The following is a 27,056-nucleotide window of genomic DNA, read 5'->3' as shown; positions in this document are numbered from 1 at the left end:
AGACACCCCTTGTGACTCAGCAAAGTATGCAGGGACTGGCCCATGTGACCCCAGACTCCATTTTGCTGTAATTTTCCACAGTAAGGACAAAGAGGTTCTTACACCTGGAAAAGCCTATATAAGGCTAATGCCTCATCTCCATCTTTTCTTCAATCCTGCTTCTACCTCTGGAGGGACTTTGCTACATGCTGAAGCTCTACACAAGGGACTGATGACCCATCCCAACGGGGGATGTTCTCCAGAGACTTGATTTGAACCTGCAGTTTATGCCACCACTGCTACAAGCCTGAACTAAGAACTTTGCCATTACTGTATGTAATTGATTCCATTTAACCAATGCTACCTCTCATCTCTACCTTTTTCCTTTTATGAACATACCTTTAGATTTTAAAGGATTGGCAACAGCGTGATTTGTGGGTAAGATCTGATGTGTATATTGACCTGGGTCTGGGGCTTGATTCTTTGGAATCGAGAGAACCTTTTTCTTTTATTGGGGTGTTGGTTTTCATAACCATTCCTCCCCGGGACGGGTGGCACTGGTGGTGATACTGGGAGACTGGAGTGTCTAAGGAAATTGCTCGTGTGACTTGTGGTTAGCCAGTGGGGTGAAACCGAAGTCCTTTTTGTCTGGCTGGTTTGGTTTGCCTTAGAGGTGGAAAAACCCCAGCCTAGGGCTGTGACTGCCCTGTTTGAGCAAGTGGTCCTGAATTGGCACTCTCAGTTGGGTCCCGCCAGAACCGCCTCGTCAAGGAAGCTATCAGAAATCAATGACCAATCAATGAAAATAAGAAGGAAGTTTTGAAAAGTATATTAATCCTAACAATGGTAGTGATAAATTACTAGACGGAAATGGCAGAATTATCAAAAATAATGCAGAAGAGGTAAAAGTGTTCAATAAGTGTTCTCTCCTGGATTTGGAGAAAAACAGATGATGTACTCGTATCATAAGATGTTGACGACGACACTCCTTCCATTCCAACAAGAACTCACAAGGACATTAAACAGCAGCTATTACAGTTAGACATGTTTAAATAAGCAGGTCTGGATAACTTGTATCCAAGAGTTTTGAAAGACCTGGTGGAGGAGCGTGGTGGACTATTAATGTTGATTGTAATTAGGACTTGGAACACAGGGAAAATTCCAGAAGACTGGAATTAAGCTAATGCTGTGCCAATTCTAAAAAGTGTAAAAGAGATGACCCAGCTAACTACAAGAGTGTCAGTCTGATATCAATACTGAGCAAAATAATGGAGCAGTCGATACTGGATTTCGTTAATAAAGAATTAAAGGAAGGTAATATAATTAGTACCTGTTAACAAAGGTTTAGAGAAAATAAGGATATCCTTATTAGATGAGATCAAAAGTTTGGTTGCAGTTAATATTATTGATGTAATATATCTAGACTTCTGTAAGGCATATGACTTGATTCAGCACAATATTTTGACTAAAAAACTAGAATGATACAAAATAAACACGGCATACATTAAATAGATTAAAAACTGGGATTGTAAATGGGGAACCATGGTCAAGTGGATTTATTTCTAGCGGGTTCCCACAAGGATTGCTTTTTGCCCGTGTGCTATTTAACATTCTTATCAATGACCTAGAACAGAATATAAAATCATCACAGGTGAAGATTGCAGTACCACAAAGATTGCGGGTGGTGGTAACTAATGAAGTGGCAGTAGATTCAGGCTCCAGCACTGGGAGTCAGAGAAGTTTTCCCAGCCCTGGCTGGAGGGTTATTTCCTGTTCCACAAAGAGGAGAAGTTCCATTCCCAAATCCCTTGAAATTAGGCCCTATCTGACACTACACCCCCATATTCATCATAGTGGTATGGTTATAATATGATTAGGACATAATTATGATGCATTTTGTGCAAGATGTGTCATGTGCTGAATATGATTATCCTATTTGTGTGCATGGATCATGTTTGTATTTGAAGTTATGGATATTGACTCTGTATCTGTATTTCAAAGGTGCTTACTCTGGGTAACACCCACAACGAGCCTTTCAGGTACAACAATGAAGAAGCCAGACAGAGCTGATGGCTTATCAACAAAGAGAATGGATCGTGGAAGAGCTTAGCCTTCCTGTGAATGTTTCAGCCAGCCTATGAGTCATGGCTACTATGACTCAGCAGGACATGCTAGGACATGTGACTAGACCACATGACAACGAACTCCATTTTGGTACCTGTATTTTTCCACAAACTGGACTGGGAACTGAGTTTGGAACAAATGGTTCCTGCCATATGGAAAAGCTACATAAGGTGGGGTGTGACATCATCTCTTGGCCTCATTCCCCACACAAGAGAACTCCTGGAAACACTTGAGGAACAAAGACTGAACTGGGGGAACTGCTGGTCCCAGGGTAAAGGGATTTCTAGCTTGTGTATGGAAACTTGGGGGACTGCTTCTATCATCAGTCAGGGTGAGAAATTGCTAATTCAAATTCTATCCATCTAGTATGTTAGGCTTAGTTTGAGTTTTTGGTTATCTGCTAAGTAATCTGCTTTGATCTGTTTGCTATCACTTAGAATTGTTGGGATACGTTAGGGTTCAGTAAAACAGCTGGGAAGCTGCTAATGTGCTGCCATGCATTGGGGACAAAGACATAAGCAGGCAGGAATTCTTTGCTTAACAAATAAGTTGCCATATTTTTCCTTTCTCTGTTGCTTGTAAGAATTGACATTGATGCAGCTGCATGAGAAGTGTAGTTGCTGGAATGAATGTCCTTTGTGTGAAAGAAAGTAAAAGAAATGTTATCTCCCCCTTCCCCTTCCTTTCCCAGCTACATAAACAAGCCCTGGCTTATGGCCCCTTCCTCCCTCCCCGAGAACTGCTCATTGATCCTTCCTCCATACCCCGAGAACTGCTGTTTAGGGAAATTTGTAGCAACACGTTATTGCAAAGAACGGTATTTTCAAGGTAAAAATGCCTCTATGATATGTGTAATACTGTGATAGTGGATAGGGGTGGGTATACTAATTGTATGAGTGTTTACTACTTAATGAGGGGTTTTGGCGTGTTGTAACGTATGTAGGTGTTTACATACAAACTTAGATAAAAGGCATGTGATGTAACTTATCCAGTACTTACTCGATAGTTGGGTCAAGGGGAACAAGTAACACAATAAAGAAGCCTGTATTCATATCCGCCTCTGGATCAACCGGCTCCTTTTTTGTTCTAACAATAATTACTTAAAATCTACCTTTCTGCCATTAATAAATTTGTTTTATGCTTTATCTTAATCAGTGCATTTTGAATGAAGTGTTTGGGGAAAAGCTGAGCTTGGTTAGCACAGGCTTGTTGTGCACATCTTTCCCATATCGAGGGGAAGGCGAACTATATTAATGAGCTTACATTATACAGATCCCTGTGCACTATAAGATGGTATAATTTACTACAGCAGGTGTGCAAGGTTGGGGAGCTGGGAAATTGGCTGTTGTCGTCTATCTGTCCTTGAGCGGCTTAGGTAAAGCACTCAGGTAGCTTAGTTGGATGCATGGCGCCACCTGCTGTCGTCTTGGGTGATAACAGGCCCTGGAGAGGCTGGCTGAATCTCCAGCAAAGCAGTGTGAGAAGGGCCAGCCCAGCTTGAGGGTTAGAGGGCGCAGCGGTTCCCAGAACCATCCCAGACTGCACCCCGGGGTGACAACCCATCACACCCTAAATTACATAAGTTTCAGCAGGTTTGTCACATCCTGTCCCCTCCCTTTCTCCACCCGAGATATTTCCTGCCTCCCACCACCTCCAGCCGCTCCTACCCTCCTATGCATTTACTGCTCCTCTCCCTCCAAGCAGAACCCACCACCAGCTCCCTGGTAATCCTTTACCTGAACCAGCTCCATTGCAGCCATTTCCTTCCCTTTGGGAGGATGAAATGATCTGGCGCAAAACGTGGACGTTAACCTGCAGCCTGCCAGGACGAGAAGGGCAATGTGAGAGAATGCAGAGGGGGCTTTTGTCCATTCCACATGCTGATTCCCCCCTGATTTTTCCCTGTTAATGGACACTCTAGGTTCTGCCACACTGTGAAGCACAGAGTGACCTTATTCCAGTACAGGCCTAGCCCCCTCCCACCATGGTGTAACCCTCTGAGACACGGTGAAACCCTCCCAGTAACATCCTCTGTTATACTTACCAAGTTTGCAGACAATACCAAGCTGGGAGGGGTTGCAAGTGCTTTAGAGGATAGACCAGGGAGGGAGAGCTCAGTGGTTTCAGCATCGGCCTGCTAAACCCAAGGCTGTGAGTTCAATCCTTGAGGGGGCCATTTAGGGATTTGGGGAAAAAATCTGTCTGGGGATTTGTCCTGCTTTGAGCAGGGGATTGGACTAGATACTCCAACCCTGATATTCTATGATTAAAATTCAAAATGATCTGGAGAAAAGGCCTGAAGTAAATAGGATGAAATTCAATTAGGACAAATGCAAAGTGCTTCATTTAGGAAGGAACAATCAGGTGCACATGTACAAAATGGGAAATTCCTGCCCAGGAAAGAGCACTGCGGAAAGGGAGCTGGGGGCCATAGCGGATCACAAGCTAAGTATAAGTCAACAGTGCAAAAGGCAAACATCATTCTGGGATGTATTTGAGGGAGTACTGTAAGCAAGACACAAGCAGTAATTCTTCCACTCCACTCTGTGCGGATTAGGCCATAACTGGAGTACTGTGTCCATTTGTGGGTGCCACATATGAGGAAAGATGTGGACAAATTGGAGAAAGTTCAGAGAAGAGCAACAAAAATGATTAAAGGTCTAGAAAACATGACCTATGAGGGAAGATTGAAAAAATTGGGTTAGTTTAGTCTGGAGTAGAGAGGACATGATAATAGTTTTCAAGTACATAAAAGGTTGTTACAGGGATGTGGAAGAAAAAATTGTTCTTAACCTCTGAGGATAGGAGAAGAAGCAACGGACTTAAATTGCAGCAAGGGCAATTTAGGATGGAGATTAGGAAAAAACTTCCTAACTGTCAGAGTGGTTACACTCCAGAACAAATAGCATAGGGAAGTTGTGGAATCTCCATCATTGGGGATTTTTAAGAGCAGGCTGGACAAACACCTCAGGGATGGTCTAGATAATACTTAGTCCTGCCTTGAGTGCAGGGGACTGGCCTAGATGACCTCCCAAAGTCCCTTCCAGTTCTATGATTCTATGAAAAAAGGCCAGAGAAGAGCAGAATCAAAGGAGTCACTCTGGGGATTCTCCCTGTCACTGTCCCCAAGGCAGCTCTCTCAGGTTTACAAAGCTGTTGGATGCTCCAGCCTTTATCCAGTCTCTCCTGGCAGTGCCCCCTTCATGGGCTGGGCCTAGTTTTAGCTTTTGGGAAGCGTGACCCCGGGGGCTCTGAGACTGGGCCTTCTTGCCTCAGCACATCTTGTTCCTTTCTGTGGCTCCCCAGCGAGTCCCACAGCCTCATACAGACTGTGAACATAAGAAGGGCCCACTGCCTCAGACCAATGGTCCGTCTAGCTCAGTGGCTAATGCCAGGTGCATCAGAGGGAAAGAACAGAACAGGTAACCATCAACTGGCCATCCTGTCACCCATTCCCAGCTTCTGGAAACAGAGGCTAGAGACACCATCCCTGCCCAGCCTGCCTGTGACACTGGCAGATGAGGTGTTAGCTCTTACACAAGCCTGTGTGTCTTAACTGAACATGGACAAACGCACAGTGGAATCAGTCTGACTCACCTGTGTTAGTATTGATAAAACAGGTATTAGGATTATAAGAACATCTTTAGACTTCATTAAATGCTTGTGAGTTGCTGCCTGGGTTAATATCTGACTAGTTGCATTGTGAGCCTCTGAGGCTCTGTAAATCACCAGACAGGAGAGAGACTTTACCTAGGTGAAGTGCTGATTGGCAACCGAATGCATTACACCCTGCCTGGCAGGAAAGGTCCATCAACACCAGAGACACTATTATGGGACGTCAAAGAAGACACAAGACTGTTGTTGTGCTCTTGACTTTCCATTAGCTGAGTTTCCAGGACAGAGCACATGGCAGGAAGGGGATGAAAAACCCCATACAGAAGGAACTGATGATCTGTATGCTGCTTGGACTCGGGGGGGCAAAGTTTTTATGCATCAGCACGAGATCCCCAGCTGCCTAGCCGGGGTTAGTCCTAAAGAATATGCAGAGCTTGCTTATTATAGAAGCTTCTATTACCATTTGAAATTTCAGACTGTAACTCATCTGCATCTATAGGATTACCTGCTTTAACTTTGTAAACAACTCTCATTTCCTTTTAAATAAATATTAATACAGGTTATGACAGGACTGACTACAAGTGTTGTCTTTGTTGGAAGATCTAAGAGTCATTTGACCTAAGGAAGTGACTGGTCCTTTGGGACTGGCAGTAACCTGAACATTGCTGTGATTCATAGAATCATAGAATCTCAGGGTTGGAAGGGACCTCAGGAGGTATCTAGTACAACCCCCTGCTCAAAGCAGGACCAAACCCAACTAAATCATCCCAGCCAGGGCTTAGTCAAGCCTGACCTTAAAAACCTCTAAAGGAGATTCCACCCCCTCCCTAGGTAACCCATTCCAGTTCTTCACCACCCTACTAGTGAAAAAGTTTTTCCTAATGTCCAACCTAAACCTCCCCCTCTGCAACTCGAGACCATTACTCCTTGTTCTGTCATCTTCTATCACTGAGAACAGTCTAGATCCATCCTCTTTGGAACCCCCTTTCAGGTAGTTGAAAGCAGCTATCAAATCCCCCCTCATTCTTCTCTTCTGCAGGCTAAACAATCCCAGTTCCCTCAGCCTCTCCTCAGAAGTCATGTGCTCCAGCCCCCTAATCATTTTTGTTACCCTCCGCTGGACTCTCTCCAATTTATCCACATCCTTCTTGTAGTGTGGGGCCCAAACCTGGACATAGTACTCCAAATGAGGCCTCACCAGTGCTGAATAGAGGGGAATGATCACATCCCTTGATCTGCTGGAAATGCCCCTACTTATACAACCCAAAATGCCATTAGCCTTCTTGGCAACAAGGGCACACTGTTGACTCATATTCAGCTTTTCGTCCACCGTAACCCCTAGGTCCTTCTCTGCAGAACTGCTGCCCAGCCATTCGGTCCCTAGTCTGTAGCAGTGCATGGGATTCTTCCGTCCTAAGCAGGGCCGGCTCTACAGTTTTTGCCGCCCCAAGCAGACTGCTGAATTGCCGCCCTGGGCTGGGGGGGGCAGTCCGTGTGCCCTTAGGGTGGCAGACGCGTTTAAAGGGCTCTGGGCTCCCCGCCGCGGCGGGGAACCCAGAGCCTTTTAAATCCCAGCCGTGGCCGGGAATCAGAGGGCTCCGGGCTGCCCGGGAGCCCAGAGCCTTTTAAATCCCAGCCGCCGCTGGGAATCAGAGGGCTCCGGGCTGCCCACCGTGGCGGGGAGCCCAGAGCCTTTTAAATCCCAGCCGCGGCTGGGAATCAGAGGGCTCCGGGCTCCCGGGCAGCCTGGGGGGCCGTGAGCAGCTTTCAGGGGGCTGCCTAGCAAGGCCGGCATTGGACTCGCTGAGGCCCAGGGCAGAAAGCTGAACTCCCAGCGCATGGGGCTGAAGTCAGGGCCCTGAGCCCCACCACCCGGGGCTGAAGCCAAAGCCTAGGCCAGGGGTCTCAAACTCAAACGAGCACGAGGGCCACATGAGGACTAGTGCATTGAACCGAGGGCCGCATCACTGACACCCCCCTTTGCTGCCTCTGGCCCCGCCCCCACTCCACCCCTTCCCTGCCCCAATCCAACCCCTACCCCGAAGTCCCCACCCCAACGCTGCCCCCAGGGGGTGCAGAAATGGTGCAGGGTGCGGTGGGGGCTCAGGGCAGGAGGTTGGGGTGTGGGATGTGGCAGGGGGCTCAGGGAAGGGAACTGGGGTGCAGGAGGGGTGTGGGATGTGGCAGGGTGCTCAGGGAAGGGAGCTGGGGTGCAGGAGGGGTGTGGGACGTTGCAGGAGGCTCAGGGAAGGGAGCTGGGGTGCAGGAGGGGTGTGGGATGCGGCAGGAGGCTCAGGGCAGGGAGCTGGGGTGCAGGAGGGGTGTGGGATGTGGCAGGGGGCTCAGGGCAGGGAGCTGGGGTGCAGGAGGGGTGTGGGATGCGGCAGGAGGCTCAGGGCAGGGAGCTGGGGTGCAGGAGGGGTGTGGGATGTGGCAGGGGGCTCAGGGCAGGGGGTTGGGATGCAGGCTCCAGCCCAGCGCCGGTTACCTAGAGCGGCTCCGGGGTGGCAGCAGCAGGCACCGGGGCCAAGGGAGGCTCCCTGCCTGCCTGCCCCGGCCCCGCGCTGCTCCATGTCCCTGCAGCCTGGGCGGGGGCGGGTCAGGACTCTGGGCGTGCGCTCTCTTGCCGCTCCTCTAGGTACCTCCCGCGATGCTCCCATTGGCCGCGGTTCCCTGTTCCCGGCCAATGGGAGCTGTGGGGGGCGGTGCCTGGAAGGAGGCAATGCAGGAGCCCTCTGCCTCTTTCCCCCTCCCCGGCCAGGAGGGGCGAGCTGGGACACAGTGTGGGCCAAAGGGTCTGTGGTCTCCACCAAGCCCCCGTTCTCCTCCACTGCACATCAGCATCCCAGCAACCTTCTAGGAGGGTCCAGGCTGCCACCCATCTCCAGCACAGCAGCGCCCGCGCCCCATCACCCGCCTTGTCTCCTCAGAGGTGAGTGACGGAGGGTGCACAAGGGGTCCGGTTCGGGGAGGGATAACAAAACACACCCTGTGGGGTCACCCCTCAGGAAGTGACGGTGACAGGCCCTGTGGTGGCAGTAAAGGGGGAGGGGAGGGCGTGGGAGCAGCACCCTCAAAGGCAATGCTGGAGACCCAGTAAACTCTGAAGGGGACTGAGAGTCTCCCAGGGCCCCATATCCTGTTGGGATCTGTCCAAAGTCCCCCCCACTTCTTTTCTTTCATTCCTTTATTTACCCTTGTTTGCTGACAGTCGACTCCTGTGCTGTTTCACCTGGTGCCCCGAGAGAGGAAGAAGGTGCCCCGCGGCCTCAGGCAGGGTTGACAGCTTAGAACAGGGGTCCCCAACGTGGTGCCTGCGGATGCCACAGCGCCCACCAGGGCGTCTAAGTGCGCCCGCATACTGGCCGGTGAACAGAAAATCAGCGGCATTTTGCTGGCAACGCCTCTGGGTGTGTCCCCTGGGTCATGAGAAGTCAGTGTCCAGCCCTGTGGGGCTGTGCTCCTGGCTCATACCTCCAGCACTCACTGCTGCCCCTCCCTTCCCAGCTGCACTGTTCAGCCAGCCCCAGGCCTCTGTGAGGTCACTTCCCCCCGCCCCCACCACCTCAAACCTTCAAACTGAGACATGGCGCACCAGTGCCAATCAGAGCGCACTAGTGTAAATTCTGTCTGTACTAAGGGTTTGCACTAGTGCCGAAAACACCAGGGTGGCAGAGACCTTCAGAAACAGCAGTACGGTGGCACTAGAACCTATTTCTAGCTCGGTCACAGACAGCCTGGGTGACCTTGGACACGTCAATGTTTCTCCTCCCAACTTCAGTCTCTTTACCCAGCTGCCACTCACTGGGGGCTCCTCTCTCTCCAGAGCTGCTCACCACTACAGTCTGTGTGGGTGTCCCCAGAGCTAAGGCAGGTCAGCTCGGGAATAGTCTTACAAGGGGGGCTGGGGAGTCTCTGTCCCTGGAAGTTTTTAAGAACAAGTAGGACAAAGCTCTGTCAGAGATAATGTACATATACTTGGTCCTGCCTCAGCAGAGAGCTGGACTTGATGACATCTTGAGGTCCTATCTAGCCCTACATTTCTTGGATGCCATGAAATATATACGTATAAAACACAACATCCAGAGTAAAACCCACCACAACATAATGTCAGGAAACTCAGAAAAAAAAAGGAAAAAAGAAACAACAAAAGCCACAGCATAAAATGACAATACAGAGGAAAAGAAAACACGATGCAAACTAACACCCCCTAGGACAATATTACACAATGAAAAAAAAAAAAAAAAAGAGCTCATCTCAAACCAGCACAACACAGGCACCAAACATGCTGAGGCAAAACAATGCACCATAAAACTGCTACACAACATGGTGCGATCACAGTTCCAAATGGCACCATGCAAAACAGCTCAGCGTAGAACAGGACACAGCACAAAGAGAATTATTTCATTGTAGGCCTGGAAGGGATCTTGAGAGGTCGTCTCCTCAAGCCTCCTGTGACGAGTCAGGACCAAGTATCCCTAGACATTCCCAGACTGGTGTATCTCTAACCTGGTCTTAAAAACCTCCAATGAAGGAAATTCCACAGCCTGTCTTGGAAGCCAATGCAAGGCAAACACAGACCAAAACAACGCTGCACACACACAAGCTGGGCTTGGGGTTAAGGGGAGAGGCAAGAATTCAAACAATCTGGGTTCAGATCCCAGTTTTGCCCCAAATTCCCCATGCAAACTTGAGCAAATTACTTCAGCTCTTTGAGCTTCAGTTTCCCCATCTGTAAAATGGAGAGTCGCCTCCCACCATTGGCCTATTTAGCCTTTGAGCTTTTTGTGGCAAGGCCTCTCTGTCCCTGTGGGCATGTCCACACTGCAGTCAGACACCGGCGGCTGGCCCGTGCCCGCTGACTTGGGCTCACACGGCTCAGGCTGTGGGGCTGTTTAATTGTGGTGTCTATGGTCCAGCTGGGGCTGCAGCCCAAGGTCTGGCACCCTCCCACCTCGCAGGGTCCTACAGCCTGGCCCCAGCCCAAGCCCAGACACCTACACTGCAATTAAACAGCCCCTTCGCCTGAGCCCGTGAGCCTGAGTCACCTGGCATGGGCCAGCTGGGGGTTTTTAGTGGCAGGGTAGAGATACCCTTGGTGTCTGTTCAGCACTTGTCACAATGGGGACCCTGATCTTGGTCAGTGTCTATGCAGAGCCCTGCAGAACAGGGGGCCTGACCTCAGCGGGGGACTCTGCAACTCCCAGCATTGCAGGATCTCTGATTTTGTTCGGGTTCCCTGCAGCATCTGGCAAATTGTGGGGGCAGGATCTCTGTCAGGGTCTGTGCAGTGCCCAGTACAGTGATGGGGCGTGATCTGGGTCGGGATCAGTGCAGTGCCAGACCCAACAGGGACACAGATCTCAGTCGAGGTCTCTGAAGTGCCCAGCACAATGGACGCAGCAGTTTGGGTCACAGTCATGCGCTGCCTGGCACAAGGGGGGCCGTGATCTCAGTCCAGGTCTCAGTTGTACCTGGCAGAATGTGGGGTCTGATCTCACCTGGGGTCTCTTCAGTGCCTGGCAGAACAGGGCCCAGATCTCAGCTGGGGTCTCTGCAGCAGCTGTCAGAACAGGGCCACGCTCAGTACAATGAGCCCTGATCCCAGTCACACACCTGGAGAGAAAAGTGGGAAGATTTTTGAGCATTCGATATCAGTATTTCAGAACTGACGAGAAAATGGGGCACAAACTAAATATTTGCCAATATAAGGGACAAGCATCATGTGGGGAGATTTTATGTCACCATTCAACCACTCAAGAGGAAAGAGGGGAAATTTGAGGGGATTATACAGCGATATTAAATCAACAACAGAATGGAATGGATTCTTCTTGCCTCACATTCACATGGCCGGCAGGGATCCCTGGGTGATGTGGCTTTCACAAGGAAGAGGAGTGGGGCTGGAGTGAGGTCACTGGCTATGGGGAGGGGCTGGCAGTGGGGTCTGGGAATGTGACTAGTACAGGGGTCAGCAACCTTTCAGAAGTGCTGTGCCGAGTCTTCATTTATTCACTCTAGCTTCAGGTTTCGCGTGCCAGTAACACATTTTAATGTTTTTAGACAGTCTCTTTCTATAAGTCTATAATATGGAACTAAATTACCGTTGCATGTAAAGTAAATAAGGTTTTTTAAATTTTTAAGAAACTTCATTTAAAATTAAACTAAAATGCAGAGCCTCCCTCAGACCGGTGACCAGGACCAGGCAGTGTGAGTGCCACTGAAAATCAGCCATAGTTGCCTACCCCTGGACTAGCAGTTGGTGGGTTGAGGGGGGGCTGCTGGGTTGGGCAGGTTGGGGGAGGGGAAGTAGCTGGGACTGGGAAACCTGGGGCTGGGTCGTCTCCATGGGGGACACTTGCTCCTCCCTCCCCTTCCTGGCCCTTCCCAGGCCCCGTTGCCAGCAGAGAGTGGCCCCCCCAGCCCAGCCCAGAGGTGTCCCTGTCTCAGGGCCCCCCCAGCCTCTGCCCATTCACCCTCTGCCCAGCTCAGGAATCCCTCGGGGGAACCATTTCCCACCCGCACAAGGACAAATCCCTGCAGGTGGGAATGGGGGAAACCCCCAAACCTGAGACCTGAACTGGCCCCTGGCGAAGGGGAGAGAAAATGGGGCACAATCGGGGACAGGAACTTCTCAGGGGTTGGGGAGGGGGTCACCCGTGGCGCTGCTCGTGGCTCTAGGGAGAAAAGGGGCAGGACGGGGGAGGAGGGGGGTCCCCACGGGAGGGGGCAGCGGTAAATCCGAGGGGATCTCAGCCCCCCCCTTTCTCTCCCCGCTCCTCGGGGGTCACCCGCCCCCCCCTCGGCCATGTCCGGGCTGCACCGACATTTCCCGCCCGGCCGCCCCCGGCCCCACGCAGGGACCCCAGGGTTAATGCAGGGCTCTCCCGCCGCGATCTGCGCATGCCCAGAGCCCCACCGGCACCAACCCTTCTCCGGCCCGGGAGAGGCTCCAACGGCCCCGCGCGAGCCAGGCAGAGCCGCAGCGCCCAACGCTCCTTCGCAGCCCGGCTCCGGCTTCCCCGCTGACATCACTTCCGCTTCCGGGAGAGTCAGAAACTACAACTCCCAGCCTGCCCCGGGGCCGCTTCCGCTCTCTCCAGCCCAGGGAAGGGAGGGTTCTAACCGCTGTTACTGCGGGGTTTCTCCATCTGGGCCCCGCCCCCCGGGCAGCCCCGGGCTCTGCCCGCCCCAGCCCCGCCCGGAGCCCCCGGGGAGTGAGAGACCCCGGGGGGGGGGCGCTGGGGGGGCGGGCACGTGACTCTGCCCCGGGAAACCCGGGAGAAGCCTCGGAGCCGCCTTGGCCCCAGCGGAGCCGCAGCAGGATCCGCCCCCCCCGCGCTGGGATGGGGGGGCCCTGCGGGGGGGGCGAGGCATTAAATCGCTCCCAATGGCCCTGTGCTGCTCCCGGGCACTGCGCATGCTCAGTAGCAGCTGCTGAAGCCGCTGCCCTTCCCCCCGCCCGCATCAGCCGGAACGTTCCGCTGGGGCGGGGGGCGGGGACTGAGCAGGGAATTGATGCGGGGGCTAAAGGGAAGATCCGGGCGGGGAGCAGGAGTTGAGCTGGGGGCGCAGGGGAGCCAGGGTTGCAGGGAAGGTGGGGCGGGGCTGGGGGCTGAAGGGAAGATCGGGGGAAGGTCATTGGGGCGGGACATTTGAATTGTTTTGTGCAGCCAGGAAATTCCCGTGGGGAGGGAGTTCACTGAATCCTGCCCTGTGTGTGCCCCGTCCTCCCACCTACAAAGTCTCTCCAGCTTTGCCCCTTTTCCCCCATTCTCACACGTGGATAGAAAATCCCGGGAGATTCCCCCCCCCCCCAAATGATGAGCTCTCTAACCACCCCCGATTTCCCCTGGTCTCTCCATACTTCTCAAGTGTCCATTTAAAATCTCTCCGATGTGGCAGCTTCCCCCCCCCCCCCACGTTATCTGCCGTGGTTTGTGCTCATTTAGGTGGGAAATTGTTGGCCTGTGTCATTCCCCAGCATGTGGCTGCCCTGGAGTGGGGGTGGGAGGAGGTGCCCGTTCTCTGCCAGGGCGGGGATGGAAAAGCACGTGTCCCCCATGGAGACTGCCCAGACCCGAGTTTCCCAATCCCACCCACTGACCCCAAACTACCAACACAGTTTCCCCCAGCCCTCAGTTGCCAGTCACCTGCCCGTCCCCCACTTCCGCCCGCTTCCTTTATCCAGGGAGCCTTCCAGCTCCCCCCGCCCCTTAAATCAGCTCCTCCCAGGCTCCCTGCTGCCCATGTGAATGGTGGCAGTGGGGGGGAACCATCACTTTGTGTTTATATATTGGATAGTCTCATAAAATGCAGTCAAACAGTCTCCCTTTTCCCTCTAGTTATTTAATAGCAACATAAAATCCCCCTCAGATCTTGGTATTTTTCTCTCATGTTATCAATTGCTTAGCTTGTGGCTTCTTTTCTCTGCAAATCTCAAAGACTGATATAAAATACTCTAAAATTTGCCCCACTTTTCTTTAGTTGTCTAATTCTAAGTGAATATCCCCTGAGATTGTTTTCCTTGTCTCTCTCATGATAAAATACAAAGAAAATCTCAGATTGACACCTTTCCTCAGATTCTTGAACATGGATATAAAATGTTTGCAAATGTTGCCCATTTCCTCTTTATTCATTTATCAAATATTGATGTGAAACACTCAGATTTTGCCTCCTATCAACCACTGATATAAAATCCCTCTGATTTTCCACTTTCCTCTCTATAATTTGCAAAATGGATCCAAAATCTCTCAGAGTTCCACCCTTTCTCTTTCATTTCCGAACGTTGCTCTCAAAGCTCAGGATTTCCCTCTTTCTATGTCATTATCAAATGTTAGTTAAAAATCCTCTCGGGTTTGGGGCTGTTCCCCGTGTTTCTAAATCCCACCAACTTCTTCCTTCGAGGGAACCTGTTGCCCTGAGTTCTTCTCCATCCTGGATGTTGTAGGGAGTTAAATTGCCCAGAGATCATCTTTCCCGACTCCTTTGAGAATCATTTGTTCCCTCCTTTACCTCTGTTAAAATGTTTGCTGAAGAAAGAGACCAGCCAGATATTTAATTACCCATCAAAGCCAGAGGCCTCCCCCTGTTTGGGGATCAGTGGTTCCCAGCTGGTAACAGGAGAGTTGGCTGGACCCTTTTCTTTTCTCCAGCTAGCATGGGATGAGGAGGTCACTCTGAGTGCAGTGTGGGTCCAGAAGTATCCTAAACCCCATGACAAATGGTCTCTGTGATGTAGCCACATCTGGGGTGGCTCCATGGTGACCATTATTTGCTAGTGACAGGGCATGGACATGTCTTACCTCTCTGCTGAAGGGCCGGCGGGGGTCCTAGGAGGGCAGTGGGGGAATCCCAGGAAGGCAGTGAGTTCCTAATTGGGGTCCCTCGCTGGTGGGGGCTCTTGGTGGGATTCCCAGCCTGGCAGTGAAGATCTGGTGGGGGTTCTCGGGCCAGTGGGGCTCTGAGGGGTATCTAGGATCTCTCTGGCCAGGGATTCTGGGAGTTGGGTCCCAGGAAATATCTGGTGGGACCCTGGCTGGGGGGATCTGGGTTCTGGGTACTGGGGGTGTTGGGGGCCCCTGGATGGAGGCTCTGGGGGCTGCTACTAACCATGTTCCTTCTCTCTGATCAGCTTGTGCCAGAATCCTGGCTCCAAGCACTGCCCGACATTCCCTGGCCAGGCCCAGTCACTGTGATAACTTTCTAGCCACTTATCAAACACTGTGAGGTGAAATGACAGATTTTGCATTTCTCCCCTCTTGAAAACTGCAGGAACTTCCAGTTCCATTGGGAAAACTCCTGCCCGATTCCTTGTCCTAGATCTGGAGGGTGAGGGAAGGGGGAAGGAGTGCTACACTATGGCACTATCTTCCACAGCATTCTGGACTCGTGATCTCTCTCCTGCCGTCCATCACCCCCCTCTGACAAACAGAGGCTAAGGACACCATTCCTTACCCAGCCTGGCTAATAGCTATTAATGGAGTTAACCTCCATGGATTTATCCAGTTCTCTTTTAAACCCTGTTATATTCCTAGCCCTCACAACCTCCTCAGGCAAGGAGTCCCACAGGCTGAGTGTGCGTTGTGTGAAGAAATACTTCCTTTTGTTTGTTCTAAACCTGCTTCCTATTAATTTTCATTTGGTGATTCCTAGTCCTTGTGTTATGAGCAGTAAATAACACTTCCTTATTCACTTTCTCCACGCCAGTGATGATTTTATAGACCTCTCTCATATCCCCCCTTTGTCTCTTTTCCAAGCTGAAAAGTCCCTGTCTTTTTAATCTCACCTCATACAGAAGTTGTTCCATACTCCTAATCATTTTTTTTATTCTTTTCTGAACCTTTTCCAATTCCAATATATCTTCTTTGAGATGGGGAGACCACATCTGCACGCAGTATTCAAGATGTGGGTGTACTATGGATTTATAGAGAGGCAATATGACATTTTCTGTCTTATTATCAAACCCTATCATAATGACTCCCAACTTCTTGTTTGCTTTTGACAGCCACTGCACGTTGAGTGGATGTTTTCAGAGAACTATCCACAGTGACTCCAAAATCTCTCGAGTGGAAACATAATTTAGACCCCATAATTTTATGTATAGTTGAGATTGTTTTCCAATGAGCTGCACTATGTGTTATCCTGACATCTAGTACTGCTGAGATCCTGCAATCAGTGATATCCCTGCCCTTCCTGTTCCCTTTCTCCCCTGAACCCCACCAGCCCATAGTTACTGTTCCCAGCTTCCCCAGGACTCTCTCATTGTCTCTGGACCTGTCTGTCAGCAAGAAGCAGTGCCAGGGAGACTTGCCCTCTCTCTAGAGACTTCGATTTCTGGGACATGGATTTACTTTCTATGTGTTCTAGGAGACTCTTTGAAATTGAGTGTCTGTGACATTAACCATAGTGCAATCTGGACTGTTGAACAGCTGTGAGACTCAGTTCCCAAGCTGGGGTGCCTTTTACACTGCTTTACTGTGAGAACAGCCACTCCTGGGCAGGTAACACACAGTCTCCAGCATGTAACTCGCTCCCAGCTACACAGTACTGAGTGCTGCTAGTCAGCGACTCTCGAATTACAGTGCCCCACAAGAGAACAGAAAATTCTCTGCTCCCAGACTTCTCCCAGAAATGTGCATCTTGCACTGTCCAGCACACTACTGAACAATGGGAGCTCATATGAAATCTGTCATTTCATCAGTGGAAAATGACATGTGCCAACCTTGTCATTCCAAATGGAGTTTCCAACACACTTGAATCCAAACACACTGGTTAGGTAAAACAATAAAACAAAATTGTTAACTGCCGGAAAAAAATCTTTTCAGTGTCTAAGGGTAATGAGGCATAAAAGTCAGAATTGTTTACAAAAGAAATGCAAAGATAAAACACAAATTAATGTCTAAGTTAACAAGCTAAAATGGATTCAAAGCAAATGTTTCTCTCTCCATGTGCTGAGACAGGCTGGTTTTCCTTTCAGCCAGGACTCCCCCGTAACCTGCCCCTGCCTCCCAAGTTCAGTTCTTCAGGATTTGTCATGGGCAGAGGGAAAGGGGCGAGAGAGAGTCCCAAGCATTTTCCTCACCTCTTTTATAATTCAGTCCTTTCTATTAGAAACAACTTCAATTCTCAGCTGAGTCATGGTGACAGGCTGTCTGTTGGAGATATGAGTTTCAGGTCTCCCTCTGATAGAATGTAAATGTCTTCTTCACACCTTCCCCCTGCCAGCGAATTGCTGTTTGCCTTGCTGTCTCTGAGGAACTGGTCTGTGGGTGTTCCCCAGAATTGTAACTTTTTGTAATATCCTACAGTAAAATCTCATAACTTTACATACAGTGTTGCTACACATTTTAACAGGAGGATAATATTCAGTAGATTATGTGATTTCAAGTGATACTTCACAAACCATACTGTGTACAAAATTGATCATAATTTTCCAGAAGAGTGAACATAGGATTACAGACTGACACAGGGCCTGTGTGTGTGTTCCCAGCAGATATGTGGGTTTTTCAATCCCTCCTAAGCAAAGTGTTCTGCATCTTCAAGGACCTGGTTTACTAAGTGTGACACTGCATGGAATTGTGAGACGCTTCCTATTATTATTACTTTGCAATTTTATCATATTGGTATTAATAATGAATTGTGCTAGATATGCCATGTTAGGTGTCAGGGAAAATGTTATAATTTTCCAAGTATGATCATTTTTTTTGTTTGTATCACCTTTGTATTGTGAGATATAGATACGTAGGGTATATCTGTATTCCAGACTGTGGACTGTGTTTCTGGGTGACACCCTCAGATCTATTGGCATCAGCACTGCCTAGCCTGTTTGATGGCCCGTCCAGGGTCATCAGCTGTACAATGAATCCATGGAAAGGATCAAGGGGATACACCGATTGAGTCAGCAAGACATGCCGGGGAATGCCTGTGTAACGAGAACGCCAAGGATTTTCCAGGCCTGTAACACTCGCTTCCTCCCCTCTGCAGAAACGGAGCCTTAGAGCAGCCCGGATCCAGCATGGGAGCTGAGACTCCACGGGGCCCTGGGAGCTGTAGTTCGTTGGCCAGCTCCCTGCCTTGGAGCAGGGAAGGAACTACATTTCCCAGCATTCCCTTGGCTGCTATCAACAGGAAAGGGAGGGGGGAAGCTGCGAGACTCCATGCGCTGCAGCTTGCTGTGGCTGGGGAGCTGGCTGCTAGAAGGGGGTGGCAGTGTGAATGGGGAACAAGTGTGCCCAAGGAGTAGAAGGCTTTGGCCCAGGTAGCACCCTCAGAAGACTTCCCCAGACTGGCTTAGGGATGCTGGTGTGACCTCGCCTGGCAGCCCCCAAGGAAGGAACTGGGTGGACTAAATGGACAGTGTCCCCTTCTATCTGAAGCCTGGCAAGGGAGGTATGTGGATCCCACCAGAAGTTAAAATGGTAAGTAAGGGAGGGGAGGCTTTACTAGAGGACCTGGGCAGCTTCAGAAACAGCACAGGAGGATTTCCACTTCTGAGCCATGAAAATAGAAATTGACTTTTTCCTTTCCAGATTTAGCTAATGTTCAGAAAGGGAATCTAGTGCCTGCCTTCCAGATTTGAACACCCTCAAAATTCAGGAGTGCTCAAGCTCAATTTGGGCAGCTGTTATTTCATTTCTCCCAAATCAAATATGCTGATCCACTATCATTTGCTGTAGAAAAAGTAGGATAAAATTGAGCAACAAATGCTGGGATCTTCCCAGTGCTCACTAGGGCTGGAATTGCTATTTTCAACAGCCATTACCATTTTTTTTTTTTTTTTTTTAGTTTTGCTTGTTTAAAAGGAAGACAGTGACATTGCACTGGCAAATCCCCCATAGAAACAAAGAGTGGAACAAAAGAATCATAAAGGCACCTCAAGTTTTCCTCTTTTATGTAGGACAGTCTTATAAGATGGATCCAGACATCTTCCAATCACACAAGCTGAAAATTATTCCACTTTACTGCAGTAACCATGCGGGAACCAGTCCTGTCTGTGTTCTGTGCGCATCCAAAATCCCTGCTGAACTCAGAATCACCATCTCACCTGATATGTTCAGCCCTTGTAAGGGAAGCAGGTTCACATTTAGTAATTGGGTGGGAAGCGTCTCAGAAAAAGTTAGGTGCTGTAGGAGGTGTTGCTTATTCACTAGTGTAACCTTCCTGTTACACTAGTAAACCAGTGCTACACAGCAGGCACTTTGCTCCTGGAGTCTAGAATGGGGCCTTTGCGTCTACACAGAGCCCATTAAAGACAATGAAAAGCCTCCCACTCACTTCAACAGGCTTTGGCCAGAACTGGTTATACACAGGGTAACCCCACTGTCTTCACAGGGTCCTGGTCTCACAGCGGAGGGGGGGCATGTGAGCTTGTTGCAGAGCTGCTGCTCCGGGACGGGAATCTCCTGGCACCCCAGCCTCCAAAATCATCCAGGCTTCACTTTCTGCACGACGAGGTGCTGGCTGAGGGGGGCATGGGAATTGGTGGCCTTTGCTGCAGGTGATGGGAATCGCAGGTATTTAAAGCCATGGCCTAGAGGAGGGAAGTGCCTAACTGCAGAGTCTGCAGCTGCCTAGGGCCAGGGCTGAGGATTTAGAGTCCCTAGTGCTGCCGTTGCAAGGTTCAAGCAATGCCGTGACTGGTGACATGGGGGGGTGGGTACTGGAGACATGGCTAGAGAAGGTCTGAATGAGGAAGGAGATAAATCTGTGGGGAGTTTCCTTGATCACTATGAAAGTTCTGCTCACTGTGGACACTGGTAAACCCACATGGGTGTACAGCTCAATAAGAAAACCCGGGGGCTGAGGGAGCTGTGTATGGCAATGCGTACAGTCATGGAGAGGTGTGTGATCAAAATGAAAAATGTCTGAGGTTCAGTAGCGGGTATCCTATGGCACCGCCCCACCAGGCCCACACTCGGAGCCCACAGTGACTATATAAGGGCCTACAAATATGTTTGGTACCAGGACCCACAGAAGGTTAATCTGGTCCTGACTGCCTGAGCACTATTTCAGTCCCACATTTTTGGGTGGACCTCCCACAGTGGGAGCTGCAGAGCCCTCCCCCGCAACACACCCACCCACCCCATCCTACCTCCTGGTGTTGGGAGGGGAACAGGAGAAAGGACAAAAGAAGCAAGAGAAGAAGCGAAAGGAGGGAGGAAAAGGAGAAACAAAAAGGACAAACCCTAATGTCCCCGGTGATTCTAAGGGACAAAATCCCAGGTGTGCAGTAAAATTCTGCCTCCTTAAGCTCGTGTTTTCCATGCCTAGAATTCAACTGTCACCCCATGGATCAGACTGAACAGGTTTCAAGCCTCCAGGAGGCTCTTACCTTCTAAACAGGGACGGCTGTTTTCTAGTAAAATCACTAAAAGGGAAGGAGAAAACTCGAAAGAGGTTCCTCCTGGCGCTCACGTCCGTGAACCCGAATACTCTCTCAGTCCTCAAAGAGAGACCTGGAGAAGGAGACTTGCTGGAGCAAAGCCACAGGGGTCTCTGAGGTTCCCCTGGCCCCTGTCCTGCCTGGCTGATGTCAGCATCTCTCTGTGAGGTCACCACCTCCCCACCACCTTGGACCAATAGTCTGAGGTCCTGCCAAAGGCCTTTGTGATGTCACTGCCGCACCCCTCCCTTGCTGTGCCAATGTCCTGCCCCTGGCCAGGCACTTTGGAGGTTTGAGCTGCTCCCTGTGGATCACCCCACTCAAGGAGCTTTTCTGCAGAGCATCCTCAGATGTCTGAGCACACGAGTGCCATGGCAACGAACTGACACACGTGACACCAAAATGAGATCATTAATATACTAACCTAGAGGAGAAGGACACTGCAGCATTAGTAGGGGAGAACCCCCTACTGAACATGCATTACACCTGGCAGCGTCAGCAGAACATATCGGCTACACAAGTAAAGAAAGGGATTTGCACGTGGCTGTAGACCAGTGGCTCCCAACACGGTGCCCGTGAGCGCCATGGCGCCCGCCGGGGCATTTATCTGCACCCACCTACTGCCCAGCAGGGGAGAAAAGCTGTGGCCCTGCACCTGACGGGGACAGAAAACTCAGGCTGCAGGCGCCGGTGCTCTCTGTCCCTGGCAGGCGCGGGGCTGCAGCTTCTCTCCGGCTTCTCCGGGGCTGCAGGCGCCGGTGCTCTCTGTCCTTGGCAGGCGCGGGGCTGCAGCTTTTCTCCAGCTTCTCCAGGCGCCGGCGTTCTCTGTCCTTGGCAGGCGCGGGGCTGCAGCTTCGAAGCTGGAGAGAAGCTGCAGCCCAGCCCCGGCTGGGAACAGAGAACTCTGGGGCTGCAGGCTTCAGTCTATGTTAAAGGAAGGATAATAAATATATTTGGACCAGCAGTTCAGCAATGTTTTACTTTTTTAAAAATAAAGAAGATGAAAACTGCTTATGATATTTATTTTGTAAAATATTTTGTAGATAAAAAAGAGCAAATTCACATGGGAAGGTGAAAGAGTAATTGCCGAATAATTTAGTTAATACCTTTTTCATGTAAAATTAACGTTTTTATCTTATGGATTCATATATTATGTAATATTAAATGACTTTTTTGTATATTTAATGTAAAAACAGAAAATAAGCCTTGAAAAATGGTTGGCGCCCACCACACTCTCTTCTGAAAACATGAATGTGCTACTGGCCACAAAAAGGTTGGGAAGCACTGCTGTAGCCAGATCAATGCAAAGCTCCACTCACGGCACAGCGGCCAGCAGAAAAGCGAACGTGTTCAGATTCACAAGGAATGGGATGGAGAATAACACGGAACATTTGTATATAAATCACGGGGGCAGCCTCGAATATCCTGGGCTCACCATGGCTACTACAGCACCGCACACGGGATATTTTAAATCTATCCTTGAGAACTGGGGAAGAAATAGGTCTAAAAAGAAATATTTGCTAATGAGAGAAAAGCACCTGGTTCTGAAGAGATTTTATACCAACTAAGTGACAGTGTGATGGGATTGTATATGGAAGTTCCATAAACAGACAGTAATAATTTCCCCCCCCACCCCCACCCTTCACATGGGCAGCAGGGAGCCCTTTGGGGAGGTGCTTTAAGAGGGTACGTGAGGGGAGTATGGAGCAGGAAAACTCCCTGGCAGTGGGGAGGAGGCAGCAGCAGGGAGGGGGTGACTGGCAGCTGGGGAGACGCTGGGCAGGGGGCAGCAGCAGCAGGGTGGCGGCTGACTGGCAGCTGGGGCGCTGGGCAGGGGCACCAGCAGCAGGGGCGGGTGACTGGCAGCTGGGGGACGCTGGGCAGGGGCACCAGCAGGGGCGGGTGACTGGCAGCTGGGGGCGCTGGGCAGGGCAGCAGCAGCAGGGGGCGGTGACTGGCAGCTGGGGGCGCTGGGCAGGGGCAGCACCAGCAGGGAGGGGTGACTGGCAGCTGGGGTGCTGGGCAGGGGCAGCAGTAGCAGGGTGGGGTGACTGGCAGCTGGGGGTGCTGGGCAGGGGGCACCAGCAGGAGGGGTGACTGGCAGCTGGGGGCGCTGGGCAGGGGCACCATCAGGGCGGGGGTGACTGGCAGCTGGGGGCGCTGGGTCAAAGGCAGCAGCAGGGTGGGCGGGTGACTGGCAGCTGGGGCGCTGGGCAGTGGGGCAGCAGCAGCAGCGGGCGGGTGACTGGCAGCTGGGGGCGCTGGGCAGGGGCAGCAGCAGCAGGGGCGGGTGACTGGCAGCTGGGGTGCTGCTGCTGCCCCTGCAGCTGGGGGCGCTGGGCAGGGGCAGCAGCAGGGTGGGCGGGTGACGCAGCTGGGGGCTGGGCAGGGGCAGCAGCAGGGGGCGGGTGACTGGCAGCTGGGGGCGCTGGGCAGGGGGCAGCAGCAGCAGCAGGGAGGGGGTGACTGGCAGCTGGGGTGCTGGGCAGGGGCAGCAGCAGCAGGGAGGGGGTGACTGGCAGCTGGGGGCGCTGGGCAGTGGGGCAGCAGCAGCAGGGGCGGGTGACTGGCAGCTGGGGGCGCTGGGCGGGGGCAGCAGCAGGAGGGCTGACTGGCAGCTGGGGGCGCCGGGCAGGTGGGGCAGCAGCAGCAGTGGGGCGGGTGACTGGCAGCTGGGGGCGCTGGGCAGGGGGCAGCAGCAGGGGCGGTGACTGGCAGCTGGGGGCGCCGGGCAGGGGGCAGCAGCAGGGGGCAGGTGACTGGCAGCTGGGGGCGCCGGGCAGGGGCAGCAGCAGCAGGGCGGGGTGACTGGCAGCTGGGGGCGCTGGGCAGGGGCAGCAGCAGGGGCGGGTGACTGGCAGCTGGGGAGTCGCTGGGCAGGGGCAGCAGCAGGGCGGGGGTGACTAGCAGCTCGGGGGCGCTGGGCGGGGGCAGCAGCAGGGGCGGGTGACTGGCAGCTCGGGGGCGCTGGGCGGGGGCAGCAGCAGGGGCGGGTGACTGGCAGCGGGGCGCGGGCGGGGGCAGCAGCAGGGGGCGGGTGACTGGCAGCTGGGGGCGCTGGGCGGGGGCAGCAGCAGCAGGGCGGGCGGGTGACTGGCAGCTGGGGGCGCGGGGCGGGGGCAGCAGCAGGGCGGGCGGGTGACTGGCAGCGGGGGCGCTGGGCGGGGGCAGCAGCAGCGGGGGCGCTGGCGCAGCAGGACCAGGCCGGTGGAACCTGGGGCCGGACAGTCTCCAGGGGCACTTTCCTCCGGTCCCTTCCCGGCCTCGCTGCGGGCAGAGCACGGCCCCGCCTCCCCCCCACAGGCCGCTGCGTCTCGGGCCCCGCGAGCTGCTCCCGGGATCTCGGGCTCTGGCGCGAGGGGGACGCGCCGCGGCCGCGGGCAGGGACCGGCACATGGGAGGGGGCGGGGCTGGGGGCTCCGGGCGGGGCTGCTGCTCCTGGGGCGGGGCGGGGTCTCTCCGAGGGGCGGAGATGAGATGGGGCCTCCCTTACCTGGGCTGCGGAGGGCGGAAGCGCCCTCGGGGCAGGCTGGGAGATGTAGTTCCTAACTCTCCCGGAAGCGGAAGTGACGTTGGCAGAGGAGGCGGGGCCGGGCTGCGCAAGAGTGTTGGGCGCTGAGGCTCTGCCTGGGTCGCGCGGGGCCGTTGGAGCCTCTCCCGGCCGGAGAAGGGTTGGTGCCGGTGGGGCTCTGAGCATGCGCAAATCGCGGCGGGAGAGCCCTTCATTAACCCCCCCGTGCCCGGCCCGGGCCGGGCGGTGACTCTGCCCCAGTTCCCGGGGGGGACCCGGCATCTCGCAGCGCCGGGATCTGCTCCCGGGGGGCAGCGCCCGCGGGAGGCTCGGAGCTGCTGCCCCCGCAGGAGCCCAGCGCCCCCCGGGCCCGGCCAGGCTCTGCCCTGGGGCCCCGCGGGGGGTGCCGGGGGGAGGGGCCCGGCCCCACTGGGGTCCCTGCGTGGGGCCGGGGGGAGGCGGGGCGGGCGGGACATGTCGGTGCAGCCCGGACATGGCCGGGGGGGGGCAGGTGACCCCCGAGGAGCGGGGAGAGAAAGGGGGGGGCTGAGATCCCCACGGGTTTACCGCTGCCCCCTCCCGTGGGGACCCCTCCTCCCGTCCTGCCCCCTTTCTCCCTAGAGAGCCACGAGCAGCGCCCAGGGTGACCCCCCCTCCCCCAACCCCTGAGAAGTTCCCTGTTCTCCCCCCCCCCGATTGTGCCCCATTTTATCTCCCCTTCGCCAGTGGCCAGTTCAGGTCTCAGGTTTGGGGGGTTTCCCCCCATTTCCACCTGCAGGGATTTGCCCTTGTGCGGGTGGGAAATGGTTCCCCCGAGGGATTCCTGAGCTGGGCAGAGGGTGAATGGGCAGAGGCTGGGGGGGCCCTGAGACAGGGACACCTCTGGGCTGGGCTGGGGGGGCCACTCTCTGCTGGCAACGGGGCCTGGGAAGGGCCAGGAAGGGGAGGGAGGAGCAAGTGTCCCCCATGGAGACGGCCCAGCCCCAGATTTCCCAGTCCAGCTACTTCCCCTCCCCCAACCTGCCCAACCCAGCAGCCCCCCGCACCCCATCTCCTGCTAGTCACGTTCCCAGACCCCACTGCCAGCCCTTCCCCACTGATAGTGACTTTCTCACTCCAGCCCCCTCCTGTATATATTGAATCACATCCTAGACATGTAGGGCTAGATAGGACCTCAAGATGTCATCAAGTCCAGCTCTCTCTGCCGAGGCAGGACCAAGTATCTGTAGATTGTCTCTGACAGAGCTTTGTCCTGCCTGTTCTTAAAAACTTCCAGGGACAGAGACTCCCCAGCCCCCTTGTAAGACTATTCCAGAGCTGACCTGCCTTAGCTCTGGGGACACCCACACAGACTGTAGTGGTGAGCAGCTCTGGAGAGAGAGGAGACCCCAGTGAGTGGCAGCTGGGTAAAGAGACTGAAGTTGGGAGGAGAAACATTGACGTGGCCAAGGTCACCCAGGCTGTCTGTGACCGAGCTAGAAATAGGTTCTAGTGCCACCGTACTGCTGTTTCTGAAGGTCTCTGCCGCACTGGTGTTTTAGGCACTGGTGCAAACCCTTAGTGTAGACAGAGTTTACACTAGTGCACTATGATTTGTACTGGTGCACCATGTCCCTGTTTGAAGGTTTGAGGTGGGGGCGGGGGGAAGTGACCTCACAGAGGCCTGGGGCTGGCTGACCAGTGCAGCTGGTAAGGGAGGGGCAGCAGTGAATGCTGGAGGTATGAGCCAGGAGCACAGCCCCACAGGACTGGACACTGACTTCTCCTGACCCAGGGGACACCCCCCAGCGAGGTGGTTTGTCCATGGATGCACAAGCTGTCTTGGCAGGGCAGCTCAGCTGCAGTCCCTGCACACCTCTTCCTGCAGCCTAATACAGTGTGCTCGGGGGACCTTTCCATGCTGCGGGTGACGGGGCTCTGGCATTAACAGGGTCTGTTCCTGGCTCTGTCACGGACCTGTTCAGTGACCGTGGGGAAGTCACAGCCCCTCTCTCTGTAACGTTGTCTTCAGTGACTTGAGAGCACGAGCACCAGCCTCAGGCAGACTGGTAAGAAGCAGGGAACAAACCCCAAATTGGGTGTGAGGTCTGTATGGAGATTTCACCAACCAAGTATCCAGTGTAAACGCTTCAGGCACTGTAACAGCATTAACATGGAATCACAGACAGTCCCCTTGGGTGATCCCATATATCTCACCATGCAGGTGAGCTCACCTTCGTGACAGATGATCCCTTACTCCAGGGGTTCTCAACCTTTTTCTTTCTGAATCCCCAGTGATGGAGATTCCACAACCTCTCTAGGCAATTTATTCCAGTGCTTAACCACCCTGACAGTGAGGGAGTTTTTCCTAATGTCCAACCTAAACCTTCCTTGCTGCAATTTAAGCCCATTGTTTTTTATCCTGTCTGCAGAGGTTAAGAACAATTTTTCTCCCTCCTCCTTGAAATGACCTTTTATGTACTTGAAAGCTGATCATGTCCCCTCTCAGTCTTCTCTTCTCCAGACTAAACAAACGCAATTTTTTCATTCTTCCCTCATAGGTCATGTTCTCTAGACCTTTAATCATTTTTGTTGCTCTTCTCTGGACTTTCTCCAATTTGTCCACATCTTTCCTGAAATGTGGCACCCAGAACTGGACACACCATTCCAGTTGAGGCCTAATCAGTGTGGAGTAGAGAGGAAGAATTACTTCCTGTGTCTTACTTACAATACTCCTGCTAATACATCTCAGAATTATACTTGCTTTTCTTGCAACAGTGTAACATTGTTGACTCATGTTTAGCTTGTGATCCACTGTGACTCCCAGATCCGTTTCTGCAGTGCTCCTTCCTGGGCAGTCATTTCCTGTCTTGCATGTGTGCAAGTGATTGTTCCTTCCTAAGTGGAGTACTTTGCATTTGTCCTTATTGAATTTCATCCTGTTTACTTCAGACCATTTCTCCAGTT

General features: G+C 52.8%; 1 protein-coding gene across 1 annotated transcript in view; it reads right to left on the bottom strand.

The window, feature by feature from the left end:
* LOC120381403 (zinc finger protein 16-like) overlaps window positions 1-27,056 on the bottom strand; it is a 34,865-nt gene that overhangs the window by 5,767 nt on the left and 2,042 nt on the right. Inside the window, exon 3 of the mRNA XM_039499593.1 lies at window positions 8,914-9,079. Within this exon, the coding sequence (XP_039355527.1) occupies window positions 8,914-9,079 (166 nt within the window). The remainder of the gene's footprint in view (window positions 1-8,913; window positions 9,080-27,056) is intronic.

This window comes from Mauremys reevesii, linkage group 14 (genome assembly GCF_016161935.1).
Source record: "Mauremys reevesii isolate NIE-2019 linkage group 14, ASM1616193v1, whole genome shotgun sequence".
Classification (NCBI taxonomy): Eukaryota; Metazoa; Chordata; order Testudines; family Geoemydidae; genus Mauremys; species Mauremys reevesii.
Note: the sequence above shows the minus strand (reverse complement) of the source record. Positions and strands in the feature narration are given on the sequence as shown.